General features: G+C 41.3%; 1 protein-coding gene across 1 annotated transcript in view; it reads right to left on the bottom strand.

The window, feature by feature from the left end:
- The window catches only part of thsd7ba (thrombospondin, type I, domain containing 7Ba), a 170,961-nt gene that overhangs the window by 120,391 nt on the left and 35,236 nt on the right, over positions 1-15,334 (bottom strand). The window contains exons 6-9 of the mRNA XM_074694424.1: positions 11,290-11,538; positions 10,596-10,765; positions 3,388-3,546; positions 165-365 (exon numbers count right to left, since the gene is read on the bottom strand). Of these exons, the coding sequence (XP_074550525.1) occupies positions 165-365; positions 3,388-3,546; positions 10,596-10,765; positions 11,290-11,538 (779 nt within the window). The remainder of the gene's footprint in view (positions 1-164; positions 366-3,387; positions 3,547-10,595; positions 10,766-11,289; positions 11,539-15,334) is intronic.

Here is a 15,334-nt window from a genome sequence, read left to right on the forward strand (position 1 = left end):
CTGATCAAATTATCCATCTGACATAGTCTAGCACCTATTCATTTCGAAAACCACCTGCCAGAAGAAAGCCGAATCAGGTGAAAGCCCTGTGGTATGTTACTGATTCAGGCTAAGATAAAGGTTTGATTCCAGTGCAAACTGTTCCTTTGTGATGAAAACAATACCTTCAGTATTGACACAGGTCATGTTCAAGGCCACCAATCCAGGACCACAGGAGCTTTTATTGGGAAGGCATTTTCCTATGTGCTGGACCTGCCACAGGTAGCAGCTGGGATGCTCACAAGGGATAAACTCCACCTGATGAGGGCAGGCCTCTGAAGAACTACTGGACTCCCACCAGACCTCTCTCCTCCTTTTTCTGAAACCTTAAGTGGAAGGAAGGAGGAATTGAACAGAGTTGTTAAGACAAGCCTTTTATATCACCATTTCAAACTATCAAAAAGGGATAATTACAATGGCCCTGAAGGCCAATGGGAATAAGTATTTCAAAAAGCGCAAAATAAATTTCAGAAGGACCAGTAAATTTCACAAACCACATATGTATTTCAAAAAAGACAAAAACAGTTCACTGAGCAAACATATTTCAAAACACACAAACATATTTTACAGAATTCAAATCAAAATCACTACTTAAATTTTACCTATCACAAAATAAATTTCACCAATCACAAAATAAATTTCACCTATCACAAAATTAATTTCACTGATCCAAAATGTATTTCACTGATCCAAAATAAACTTCACCAGTCACAAAATAAATTTCACTGATCCAAAATAAATTTCACTGATCCAAAAATAAATTTCACTGATCCAAAATAAACTTCACCAATCACAAAATAAATTTCACTGATCCAAAATAAATTTCCCTGATCCAAAATAAATTTCACTGATCCAAAATAAATTTCACCAATCACCAAATACATTTCACCAATCACAAAATAAATTTCACTGATCCAAAATAAATTTCACCAATCACAAAATACATTTCACCAATCATAAAATAAATTTTCCTGATCCAAAATAAATTTCAGAAAATCACAAAGTAAATTTCACCGATCCAAAATAAATATCACTGATCCAAAAAAAAAATAGCAATCACAAAATGAACTTCATGAAACTGGAAAGGGTAGGACCATGCTACCTTTCTCTGGCTTAAGTAAAACATCACATCAGTCATTTTTTCATTACCTGTTTACACTGGATACTGGTGATACAGCAAAATCTGTGACCTGTCAGAATTTGTGACCCCATGCACTAATGCACCCCCATGACATCAGAGATGCAGGCTTTAGAACCATGAGCTAGTAAAAGGTCAGGGTCCCTATCCTCTATAGTTCAAAGGACACAGCACCCATGGTTTCAAAAAAGGAAATTCAAATTTCAATTCAACCACACAACAGTTTCTGTCCAATTTAGATTATTTTTTGCCCAGAGAAGACACTGTTGTTTTTGGTTCATATGAACGAATGGCTTCCTCTTGTATAATAGAGCTCTGAAATACATTTGGAATGGTGTTTTTGTGGAGGTGTTCCTGAGCCTATGCAGTGATTTTCACTCTAGAGTCAAGTCTTTTTCTGATGCAGTGCTGTTCAAGGGCCTGAAGATCATAGACATCCCACATTGACTCTTGTCCTCGTCCCCAGTGCTCAGAGGTTTCTCTTCATTGTTGGCCTCTTTTAATGATTTTATGAACTTTAGAAGTTGGGATGGTCAAAGCCCTCCCAATTTCTGCTGAGAAACATTTTTCTGAAATTGTTCCACATTTTTTGACATAGTTTTTCACAGACTGGTTAACCTCTGCCCATCTTTACTCCTGAGAAACTCCGCTTCTCCAAGATGCTCTTTTTATACACATCCATCTTGCTGACCTGTTGCCATTTAACCTCATTAGAAGTAATATACTTGTTAAGCTCAACAGGATCACTGACTTTTCAGCCTCTTGTTGCTCTGTCCCACCAATTCTGAGAGGTTATACTGCCACCAAATTCTAAATGGACTAAAATTATAGAATAGAATAGAATAGAATAGAATAGAATAGAATAGAATAGAATAGAATAGAATAGAATAGAATGGATAAAATAGATCTCCTCCTCACCTTGGCCCTCATTATTAATCTTACGTGGGAATTGGCGCAGATCTGGGTGTAAAAATGAGTTTATGGCAATGTTCACATGTGGTTTCTGAAACGTACGTACCGGGGAAAATCACAGTGTACGCCTGATCAGGTGTTGATAAATGTGGCAGCTGAAAACAATCGTAACTTATATTACACACCCCTAAATATTCAAGGTTAAGTCGGGCAATCCCATGGAATTTACGGCATGGAGGGACGCATTACGGGAAAAAGGGAATTCCTCCATGGTGAAGATCCACATTGCCCTAGCAACAGAGGTAGAGAGAAATGACGCCGTGTTGTTTGGCAGCCGGAAAAGTGGCATCTCCAATCCACGAACATGCTGGGAGTGGTGAAAAGGTTATTAAAATATTCAGGTTAGAGCATTGCTGTAAGTGGTAAACAATATCTGAAGAGTATCCTCTTTATTTGTAAAAGGTGGCAGTTAGGGCCAGTTAAAGAATACCCACTCCTTTTAACAGATATCGCAGTTAGGAAAAACAGTGAAATTGTCAATTGGAGATTAATTTAAAACACCATTTCCTTTCAGATCTAATAATTCTCCTCCACAGACAGATTCCCCTCAAAGCACTGCACTGCCCACTGACATGCAACTTGCGTACACGAAGACAGTGTTGTCAATCATGTTTTTGGGCCATTTGCTCTTAGGTGTTTAGTAAAACTTAGCCTCTGTATTGGCATAGCAACGATTGTTATTACGAGAACTGGGTAGATTTTATGATAAAAGTTACTGCTAGACAGGTAGAATAGAACTTTCTAAAGGATTTTTGGCAAGGTGTGCATATTAAAATTTGATGTCACTGGTGGGACTTGGGTAGTGGAGCACGTGCTCCAGGATTACTTTCTACAACGCTGATTGGCTAAATAAGCGCCATATCTTGCCCCAGCAACAGTCCCGTGTTGGCTATTTGTCTCTGCTTTGGGTGTGCTTTTTCCAGCAGCCCTGTTTCCCACATAAAAAAATCAATGAATGTATTCATTTTCATATATTTACATTGCATATTTAAAGAAGTGATTTTGTTAATATTAGTTCTTCAAATAAAATAATAAAAAATAAATAAATACTCTCCACTAGGGAAGGCAGGTCCCCAGTGCCCTCTATTGGTAAGCTGCTACTGCCTTACAAGCACTAAAGTGCAATGGCCTGTTCAGTGCTGCCAGGTCCAAGTTTTCCTCTGTCCTTTGTCTGTTTAATTACCACTTACATCAAGTTTACACTATATTTAAATCTTCTAATGTTAACTTTCTCTTACCTTTCTTCCCTTGAGGTTCTTTGCAGTCGTCATGTACACAGGCACTCCAAGGAGACCACTGAGAGAGCAGACAAGGAAGCTGGCAAGGGATGGAGCACTGCTGCACCGCTGAGGGGGGGTCCTCACCAGCACACAATTTGGCTTCCACTGGCCTGGACACTGAACAAAACACAGGTGAAGATAAGAAAGTGGGCTTTAGATGAGCTTAGAAAGACAAGCTCAGGTCGAGTATAAGTGAATAAACATTGCTCTTTTAATGTAATTGTAGAAGAAAAAGTGCAACCGCCAACTGTGGGCATGAAGGACAATATGGCCAAGACATTATTACCATTACCAGTTTTGATTTTTGCTCCACTGATTCATATAGCTAGGAAATAAGACAGGTGGTCAGAGAGTACCACAGTTTGCATTTGATTTGAGCTGCCACTGGAAGCCAGTGTAGAGAGATTAACAGCAGGGTGACGTTCTGTTTAGGGCTGGTTAAAAACCAGATGACGTGCTGCTGCATCCTGGATCATCTGCAGAGGTTTAAATGTACGCAGGGAGGCCTGCCAGGAGTAGTCAATGTGTGATATCACAAGGGCCTGTACCAGAAGCTGCGTGGCCTGTCATGTCAGGGAAGGTCTGATCCTCCTGATGTTATAGAGGGCATATTGAAAAGATTGTGCAACCGAGGCCTCATGAACCTTAAAGGTCAGCTGGTCATCAATCATGACACCCAGATTTCTGGCAGAGTTTGTGGGCAAAAGTTGATTGGAATCAAGCAGGACATTGAGGGTGGTTCCTTGGTTGAACCAAGGGACAAGCACAAAGGACGATGAGCTCAGTTTTGGACAGATTTGTGAGAAGAAGGCATCCCTTCATCCCTGTGGAGATATCAGCCAGACACGCTGATATCCAAGCCGAGACAGTTGTGTCAACAGGAGGAAAAGACAGGAAGAGCTGAGTGTCGTCAGCATAGCAGTGGTAGGAGAAGCCATGAGAGCGGATCACTGCACCAAATGAGAGAGTGTATAAGGAAAAGAGTAGGGGACCAAGCACTGAACCCTGGGGTACCCCTGTGGATAGGCCATGTGGGTTAGACACTTCTCCTCACCATGCCACACTAAAGGATCTGCTTGTGAGGTAGTACTTGAACCACGACAGCGCAGAACCTTGAGATGCCAAGTTTCGAATTTCAGAGAGCCATAGACAAGATGGCTTTCTCTTAGCTGGTTTTGACACCAGGGGGCAGAGTTTGTCCAGAGCCAATACCAGAGAGGAACAGAGTGTGTCTGTAGCCTGATTAACGAGAGTAAAAAGAACGGAGCTGTCGTTGCTGTGAGGAACCTCAGAAACCTGAGGTCCCTCGCAGCAACACCCATGCAGAAGGAAACCATCTTCATGGGTGCCCGTGTTTGTGGGTGTCTGTGGCAGAGAAATTTACCAAGAAATGGTCTGAAAGGTGTAGTGGATTAACTGTCACTTCTGCTGTGGAACAGTTATGAGTCAGCGCAGATTTTCAAGGATTTTGCCAGCTTCGTGAGTTGGAGGAGAAGATACCAGTTTGTTGTCAAAAGAAGAGAGGAGTGCCAGAAAAATCATTTGCCTGTGTCTTGTCAATGTGAATGTTCATGTCTCCCATGACAATCAATGGTGTGCTATCATCAAGGATGTCAGAGAGTAACATGTCAAGATCTGAGACAAAGCTATCCAGATTACCCCCCCTGGTGGGCAGTACACAACCAGAATGTATGCTTTCATTGGCACAGTAATTTATAAAGCATGGTATTCAAGTGCTGTGTTGTTGCTCAGTAGACAAAGATTGGGAAAAGTCTAACTGATTCACGGGGGGAGACAGTCAGCAAAATCAGCAGATTGAGCAGCACACGCACAACACAGCAGTCAATGATCATAGAAACAGTTCTGTTGTCTGTGCACATATATACCTGGCAGAGTCACAGCTGTTTCCAACTTGGCTGATTGGACCAGGCTGGACCGCCCCTGTCTAGTTTCTAGAGCCTACCTGTTTCGACCAGTCATTAGCTGGTATAGGCACAGACTAACCAGAGTTATTCAGCTGTCATCTCCCACTGTAGTAAACTATGTAAGTACCTGTTCAACTGAAATTAGGCTGTCTCAGTGCCGGTCTTCAGTCCCAAATCCCTCTGCAGCTTTTTCCACCAATTGTACAATTCTCCAATATTCAGTCTCCATTGGCACCTGTATCACTCATAATTCATCCCTGCTTCAGCCTTTTCCTCACAACTTTTTTGTTTAATTTTCTTTGCTGTGGAGGGTAAAAGTAACAACTTTCTTGGTCAATAATTATGCTGTTTTGCAGCTGATGTACGGAATGGATTTTTTCACTCTTTTTGCTTTTTATATAGCATAGATCAGACCATCGGACCTCGATGGCCTCATAAATAGTCTTATTAATAATTACCAAGCTTCCAAATCGTAGACTGTAGCTTTAAGCTTAAAATTGACACACCTAAGCTGGCTTGACTTTCTTCAAACTAAATTTCAGTGCTTGTTCTGCTGAGTTTCCAGAAGCTGCTTTCTTAAAGCTCAGATTTTAGTAAAATCCCACCTTTGTCTGGTTTCACTTGGCAATTCAATAGAGGGTGTGACCCGTGTCAGCTGACCTCTCCTATTGTTTCTGAGAGAGTGACAGAAACTCCAGTGAAAAAGCCCTGAACAACCTGAGATCTGACACTCCAAAACATCTTAAGCTTAAAATTGACTCACCTAAGGGCGCAGTCACACTGGCCATCCAAACCACGGTCACACTACCCCTATATGAACCAGACAAAAGAGTACCCTTGTCCTCTGTTTAAATTGAATTGAAATGACAGTAGCTAGCTGTTGTGTTATGTGACTATGTTAGTATTAAAGCCAAGGTGCTACTGACTAGCTAATTAACTAGATGCCCATTAACATTACAACTCCTATTGTGTGTGTGTGTGTGTGTGTGTGTGTGTGTGTGTGTGTGTGTGTGTGTGTGTGTGTGTGTGTGTGTGTGTTTGTGTGTGTTTGTGTGTGTGTGTGTGTGTGTGTGTGTGTGTGTGTGTGTGTGTGTGTGTGTGTGTGTGTGTGTGTGTTTTCTGCTTCTAAAGTCTGTTTTGATGTAAGTTTTTGTATTATGTAATACTGAAAAGGTGGAAACAGCAGAGACAAACATTAAAAAGGTCCATTTCTGTTCAGGTGTTTCACATGTGCTTTGCATTTCAAATAAAAGTCTAAAAAAACAAGTTCGAGGTCCATTTTCAGTACTTATTTTAGGGGGCTAGTTCATATGTATCTTGAGGAGTTGCTGTATCAAAGGGAGTTGAAAATAGACCACAGGTTGTGTCGTTACACAAATCACAAAGTGTGACGGCAGACTGAAAACCAACCATTGTGATTCTGAGTTTTGCCATAATCGCCTAGACCTAGTTGTGGTTCAGCATTTAAATAACCATTATCAGGTTTGATGGTTTACTCATTGGCTTTCTCTTTTTTTTCCTTTATAAAAGTGGGAATGAAATCGCATAAAAATGTACAAATGTGGGACTACAAAACAAAACAGTGAAATATATCTTCCCTGGCCAGGCAGCTTTTTGGATGCTCAGCACCCCTGAACCTCTGATCCTAGAGCTGCCCCTCGCATAGACAAAAAATGACCTTACCAATCCCTGTGAATTATACCAAAGTCAATAAATGTGTATCCTAGCAACCATATCAAGTGCTAAATTCTTTTTTAAAAGGGTGCTGTCATTAGCAGGTGGGAATAGCAGTGGTATCCAGTACTTAGGCTGCGGGGTGTCTCGTCAGAGTACAATTGAGCTCAAAATGATTAGCCCTTAAGTTAAGAATATCAGTGAATCTTTAACACAGCTTTTCCAAATATCCTAGTTGTATTTTGGATACTAACATTCTTTCACTTTGCACACAAAAACAAAATTATTTCACCAAAACCAAAATCTACCAGGGTTAAACTAATTGACCCCTGAAGAACTGAACTTTTAATCAGGCCAAGGCGCAAACAACTGTTGTGCATTTAATACACTTTGACTTTGTAATGCTTCCAGCTTGTAATCAATTAACAAAATTAAAACTAAGGGCTGTCTTACACTTCATGTACCATACCATTTAAAAAAAAAGCATTAAGAGATTGAACTTCCGCTTGAGAAAGTTTCATGCAAAAGAAAAGAAAAGAAAAGAAAAGAAAAGAAAAGAAAAGAAAAGAAAAGAAAAGAAAAGAAATCAGTTCAGACTTATGAAAATAATAGTTGATGCTTATGGACAAAAGATGAACAAATGAGCAAGAGAAGGATGAACAAAGTTACCTCAATGTTTCCAAGTGTCACAAGGTGAAGTGAGAAATATTATGAAGAAATTTTAAGAGAGCGTAACAGTACAAAATAAGTATGTTGAAAGACTCTCGCTAGAAAACCAGTGAGCCACGTATAAAAGTACCAAACCACAAGCTAATACCTCAGCCAGGTAAGGAATTGTAGTGTTGAAGAAGAAAATCACTTGAGCCCTGCACAGAAATGAACTGTAAGGATTCAGGCAAAGAAAAACATCACTTCTAGTGTGGAGACACACCCTCAAACCTGACTGAGGTGTGCTGAAGACAACCTGGAGGAAGATTATGCATACTTTAAGCATGTTCTTTGGTCAGATGAGCAAACAAGCTCTTTGGCCAAAGAGACATGCTTATTTTTGGAGAAAGGTGGGAGAGGTATATAACCCAAAGAACACCATCCCCACAGGTGGTGGGGGTATCATGCTGTTTGGACGCTTCAGTGCATCAGGGTTGAAGGAATCATGAAGAAAGAAGGAGATGTATGAAGATTCTGAAAGAAAACCTCAAGCAGTCAGCAACAAAACTGGGTCTGAGAGCACAGTCACACTGGCCATCCGAAACGGATGCCTTGCCTAAGCACGATTGCCCCCCTGCAGCGCTGTTCCCCAGCTGGAGAGTACGGCCAGCGGTCACACTACCCCAATATGAACCAGACTTTAGCGGGTATCAGACACGTGCACAGCCCGCCTACGTCATCGTGAAGCATCTGTTTACATGAAGCACGATCTCATCAGAGTCAGCACAATGAGACACAGAGAGCACTGCTACAACTTTAGAGACTTTTGGACTTATATTAAGTTGTTTTCGCCCGACACAGCCCTCTAACACCCCCGCTTTGTTTAAAATGATTGTCGAGAGATGTGCTCGCGGTGATTATACGTAATGGATCGCACGCGCTGTCCGCGTGTTTGTGCTCGTGCATGAAGTAAACCGTGCCGAAGCCCACCTCTTCGAAGTGTGCCGAAGCATGGAAGGGAATCGTGCTTAAGCACAGTACAGTTGCGGTCATACAGGCCATTCCAAACGTGCTTTAAGGCTGAAGCGTGCTTAGGCACTGCACGATTGGCCAGTGTGACCGCATCCTAAGTCTGTGCTTTGTCTTCCAACATGACACCAAACCCTAAACAAGCATGGCTCATGGTGAGGAACTACCTCCAGAAAACCAAAGTAAACGTCTCTGATTGGCCGGCACTAAGTTTTGATATGAATCCCCTTAAAAATCTGTGGGCTGAACTGAAAACCAGGGGCTCTAATTTCTTGGCACAGTGCAGAGAGCGCAAGCTTGGCGCACCCCGCGCCGTGTTAATTTCATGTGGCGCACTGCTGTACGTGTGCCAATTTGACAATTTGGTCGACTGTCTCCGCAGAGAATGGTGTGACGGCCACCAGGGGGAGGTGTCAGCAGATTCATGTTGGCGCAGTGACAATTTCATGCCAAAAACAGTGCAGAAAGTGCGCTGAAAGCTCGCCAGCTCCAACCTGGTCTGTTCTCGGCGCAATGAGAGTGCACCCTCCACAGCTGTAATTTGATGACAGGCGCACATGTGCGCTCACGCCAACAAAGCTTCAGAGGCAGGTTTCCAGAGTGTCAGGCACATTTTAATGCAATAAACAATCACAGCAATCACTATTTAATGTAACCGTCTGAACCAGCATATACATTTATATCTATATTAACTGTCCCGTCACATCTGATGTCAGATTAAAGCCATTTATCAAAGATTCTGCTATTTGGCGATGACAAACCAGGAGTGCAGGTGGATCAAAAGTATTCTGAATGGATAAGCCAGCTGTGTAACTGTCTCTTCATTTTGTACTCCTATTAATGACAAAGGAACAGATTAAATCTGTCCCGGGAGCTGGCGCACAAGGTGACGCGCTTCGTGTCCTCTGATGCGCCCCGCTGTCTATTCTCCTGCTGCAGGGACAGCGGCTCTGACCATCTCCGCTACCGGGTTTTTCCAGCACACTTTCCGCAGTGTTGGGGATCAGTCAGACCAATCAGACGCTGCGCCTCGGCCGCAGAGCATTTAAAGGCGAGGAGAGGCGCTTATTTGATTGGTGAAAACAGCGCTCGGCTGTGTTAAACCCACTCATGGCTTTTCTCCTCCTTCTCTGCCATTTGCGCGGAGGGAGGCGTGGAAGCGCTCCTCTGCGCCTCTCTGCGCCTTTTGTGCGCCTCTCTTGGCACTGCAGGAAACTTGCAAAGTGCGCCGGTCACGCCTTGTGTGTGCGGCGAAGGCCGGCGCAGGGCGGGTTCGCCTGCGCTTGCGCCTGGTCTATGAAATTAGAGCCCCAGGGTCTATGTCAGAAGAGCATCAAACCTGGAAGAGCCTGAAAGCTTGCTAAAGAAGAATAGACTGGTTTTCCTCAGGAGATGTGTCAGAGACTTGTTACAGAGCAATAACAAATAAGTGCCTTTTGTTATTCAACAAAAAGTATACACTATTGACTTGTAGCATCAGGGGGACTAAAAAAAAATGTGTATTCAAAGTAAAACTATTTAGGTATCCAAAATAAAAACAGAATGAATGAAAAATAAACTCATCTGTTTAACAACACTTGGGAAATTTTGGAAAAAAAAAAAAAAAAAAGATCTCAACTGTAAGCAAGGTAATCATCTGGAAGGAGCTCTACGTGTCCCCTTACGTCTGGCTTAAATAGTTTTCTGTGGGTTTTCCTGAACCTAATAGACCTTTACATGGGCTGAGGAGTGGACCTTTCAGACAGAGAGCTAAATATGCTGCATAACCCACTCTATATGCTCATGCTCATGTCTTTTATAACAGTGTATTTACTTTGAATTTATTGTCCCTTCAGTCACAATGCTTCCTGTAAGCTCAAGGACAGCAGTGATTGAGGCAACCTTTCTTACCATGCTTCCTGGGACGTAGAGCTGAGTTGTTGGAGACTTGAACACAGTATGTCTTTCTGATCTGGATACCACCTCCACAGAGAATGCTACTGTCACCCAGCCTTCGGTCCTGCTGGCTTAATAAAGGGAGGATGAGACATTCCCCCCAATCAGTGGTCCTCCACACAAACCTAACAGAATGGAAGGAGACACCAAAGACAGTTTGTCAACACAAGCAATTTTTTGTTGGTACGATATTGAACAGTTTTTTAGTAGTAGTAGTAGTTGGTGTGGTTTACCAAAGAAATAGGTGCATTATTTTGGAAACAATCCAAAAAGTCTTAATTCAAGAAAAAGTTACACAAAGCAAATAGCACTGTGTTTCATGAGGAGATAGTTAATTGGATTTAAATCCATGGTGTTAGAACTATGAAAAATGTAATGGTGCAAAAAGCAATAACACTGCAGGAGTTGCCCAGCACAACAGCCTTCAGTAATCTAACATATGTTTAATTTTTCTTATTACTTTCCTAAGCCATGTAAATCTATTGCATTTAGGCATTTGGTGTGGATTTAACAACTTGAGCAAAATGTACCAGCACAGAAAATAATTCTCTTTTAAGAGCACCATTTACAGTTTCACAACAAAAGCCTAAATTCTCCCAGCCAAACAGAATTTGGTGCCAAAAGATAATGCTATTACTGTTAAAACTACCTTGGGCAGTTTGGAAGTAGATCTCCAATGATGTTGCAAGCTTCCTTTTCCTCAAGGGCAGGACATTGTTTTCCCCCTGCAGCTGGGATGTGCGTCATGAATCTTGACCGGAGGCGGTAACCAGGAGACAGGTCAGTGGACTGGCAGGTTTTGGAGCAGGAACTCCACAATGACCATTCAGATGTCTGACAGTCTTTTGGCATTACACAAGTCCTGAACATTAATGGGGAGTTGTCCTTGGTACAGAAACTATAGATTAAGAAGATTAAAAAAAACAACTAAAATAACTATCCAGTTTTATAAACCAAGACACTTTATAATGACATAATATCTTCCATTGCTATACAGTGAAAGAGAAAAAGAAAACACAACAAAGGTATCACACATAAAGTTATCATCTCCTCAAACAGGTTATGTCATTTAGTCTTATAAATGTCATCTCATAAATCTGTAGTGAGATTATAGGTCTCATTTATCAGTATGTATAATTTGTGTGGTGAGATTGTTTAGTGAGTCAGTCACCATTGCAAATCTCTGGAGGTAACATACATATAAGTGTGGTAGGTAACATACAGTATTACATTTGCTATACACGTGATTGTACTTTGCACCAGATAACTGAAAATATTAAAGGATATGGTTACCTCAAAACACATGGTATGTTGCTCTCACGTTTTTTAATAATTTAACCAACATTCTATGTACCCAAGACTACTTTATAGATAATTATAGAAGATTGATCTTGGACCCCTGACAGCTTATTTTAAATCAACTGTTACCAATCTGGGTTTTAAGTTGGACAGTGATTTTAAACTAGACAGCCAAATTAAAACTGTTGTGAAGTCTTGTTTTTATCACTTAAGGCGGTTGACAAAGGTCAGATCTTTTATGTCCAGGCAGCACTTTGAAACAGTGATCCATGCTTTTATCTCATCACGGTTGGATTACTGCAATGCACTTTATGTTGGAGTGAGTCAGTCCCTGCTCTCCCGTCTGCAGCTGGTCCAGAACGCCGCTGCACGACTTTTAACCGATACAAGAAAAAGAGAGCACATCAGCACATCAGTACTGGCTTCACTCCACTGGCTGCCTACGACTTTTAGGGTTGATTTAAAAATTCTTATGTTTGTTTTTAAATGTTTAAATGGTCTTGCCCCGCCTTACCTCTCTGAGCTTTTTCAGCCCTACTCACCCTCTCAGTCCCTCAGGTCAGCTGACCAGCTGCTCCTGCAGGTACCGAGGTCCAGGAAGAAGCTCAGAGGGGACAGGGCCTTCTCTAATGTTGCTCCCTGACTGTGGAACAGTCTTCCCCTGCACATTAGAGAGGCCTCCTTCACTGTCCACTTTTAAAACACGTCTTAAAACCTATTTTTATTCTTTGGCTTTTAACTCCAGCGAGACTTAGTTTCTTTGCCTGGTCTTATTCTCTTTTATTTTCTTTTATTCCCTTTTACTTGCTATTTTTCAAATATGCTTTTATTGTTTTTACAATGATTTCTTTTATTTGTGTGTTTTTACTTATCTGTTTTTATCATTTCATTACAGCACTTTGTCTACAGCCGTGGTTGTTTTTAAAAGTGCTCTATCAATAAAGCTGGTATGGTATGGTATGGTATAAAGTGATGTTAGTGTTACTGATGTTGTGACTTTGGATGTTTGGATTTTGGATCCAAGCTCAATATGTTACAAGGGCTATATGTCTTTATTCCGTCCACAGGCAGTTGATCTACTGTATAGTGACTTACATCAGGTGAGTAAGTCTTCATTGTTGCACTTTTATAAAATGTAGGGGATTGTAAAAACAAGGGAGCCCAGGTTAACCACTGGCCCAATAGAGTCATAGAAGAGATAGATGATCAAAGTGTCTTGATGCTAAATATCCAGTCCGTCTTTTGGTTTACAAATGAGACCCACAAAAATGTAGATCATTCAATGGTAAACCAGAGTAAGAATATCAGTAAAATAAAATCCCATAAAAATCACATGAACCCTTTCTACAGTTTTACCAGTATGCAGGACTGAATTCTATTGTTCTAGCTTTTGAAAGCTAGCTTCTTTGCAGCATCACTGGAGAAACATCTACATCAATAACAGAGATTCAAGATTGGGCCATTTATCAGAAATTAATTTTCAATTTCAGTTCAGGCAGACTACTCACCATGGGCTACATTCACATTTGCAATGCTTTGAACTCAATCTCAAGATCACATGACAAGTATTCTCCAATTAGGCAGCCTATTTATGGTGCAGCATTTCAGGTTTCTGCCTCTGCTTAACTTATGCCCATTGTACCCTTCAGCAGTGCTGACAGGCTAACTTCAGTCAAGTCTTTCCTTGCCATTGTAACTTACTAAATGCAGCAAAGTGCTCTACTCATGTTGGGTTAGGATGAAAAAAGACTGAGTGGTTCTTTTTAGAGGGTACTGAGCTCCTAAGGTAGTGCTACCCAATCCTGGTCCTGGGGGACCCCCGTCCTGCATGTTTTAGATGTTACCCCACTCCAGCACACCTGATTCAAATGAATGGCTCGTTATCAGGCTCGAGCAGAGCTAGATGACGAGCTGATCATTTGAATCAGGTGTGGTGGAGTCTGGATGCCAACAACAATTTTAAGATGCTTAAATTAAGTGTTTAATCATACCTGATTAAAGCATACCTGCGTGTACTTACAATATACACTGATCTAATTTAAAATTCATCAACAATAGTATTATTATTAAATTATACAGTTGTATATTTGAAGTGTAATTTTGTTAAAGGGACTGTGAGGACTTTCTAAATGATCTTTGAAAAACGTCCCTATCCTAGATATATGCCTGATCATCAACCACACTTAAAAATATGATTATCAGCACCAATATAGGTTATTCCTAAAAGCTACTTCTCAGCTTCCTGATTGGGTTGAGCAGGACCACATTGATTTGTGACACATCCAAGTCTCTTTGACAACACTGGCTGGCTGAAAAAGTTTAGTAGATATCTGTGTTTTTCTCTGTGAAAATGATTTCTGCACTGACTTTTGTAATGACGGTGGACACTGAAGCCTAACTCCAAATTCACACATACAGCGTGAGGTCCCAAGATCACAGGAGAAACTCATGTTCCTGCAGGAATCCAATCCATGACAACATACTTGCATGGTTTTTAATTAGTATGCCCCCCCCCCAAAAAAAAAAAAAAAAAAAAAAACTTTAGCAATTTCTGTCATAAAGTTTTTCACCTGCAAGGTTAACTTTTCTTCGTCCAGAATATCATATTTCCTCTGGGTCTGCCCCACCGATGACTTCTGGCTATATGCCAGTGATGAAGTTTTGATAAACAAGGATGAGATTCACGATTGGGAGCCAGAACATAGTGCTTTATTTTGAAATGACCGGACACACTGATCATTTCTGTGTCTGATTTCCTGTTTGGTATGATCTGCTCTGTAGAAAATGGCATGTTTCTGCAGTGCACTCTGGCAAAAATAGACTCACAGCGTAACAGCTGCAAGCAGCTGTTGTGATTGAGGCAGTGTGAATGCAATGATTGACTAGGGTGGTTTCTACGCACGGTCTAGTGCGTGGCTTAGTGCGTGGTGTAGTGCGTGGCATAGTGCGTGGCATAGTGCATGACGCTGCGTTTTATGTGTGAATTAGGGGAAACTGTCTGACAGAAAAAGGACAGAAAGAAAGCTTAACAGTAAAGTAGTACAGTAAAGTGATAGAGCACAAGCTACGGGCTAAAACACAAGCTACAGGCTAAAACACATGCTCAGCTGTTTGCTCTAATGTTCATTCCAACTTACATGCAGCAGTTATTCTGCAGTGGTCTGTACAAACTTGACAGTCTATCAATAAAACACAGAGCCAGGTTACATTAGCTCTGATTGGTGAGGTTGGAGTTGGTAGATGAGCACTGGTAGGACATAACCAGGATTCACTAACCTTACTTGTTACAGACACGTCTCAGAGCACCAGGCTGTGAGTAGAGCTGACTATCAAACTTTTTTGTATAAACTGTCAGTGTTTTCTCGTTGTCACGTATCAAAATGTGTTGTTAAATA

This window comes from Halichoeres trimaculatus, unplaced genomic scaffold (genome assembly GCF_033239565.1).
Source record: "Halichoeres trimaculatus isolate MK-OKI-2021-1 unplaced genomic scaffold, fHalTri1.1 fHalTri1_scaffold_19, whole genome shotgun sequence".
Classification (NCBI taxonomy): Eukaryota; Metazoa; Chordata; class Actinopteri; order Labriformes; family Labridae; genus Halichoeres; species Halichoeres trimaculatus.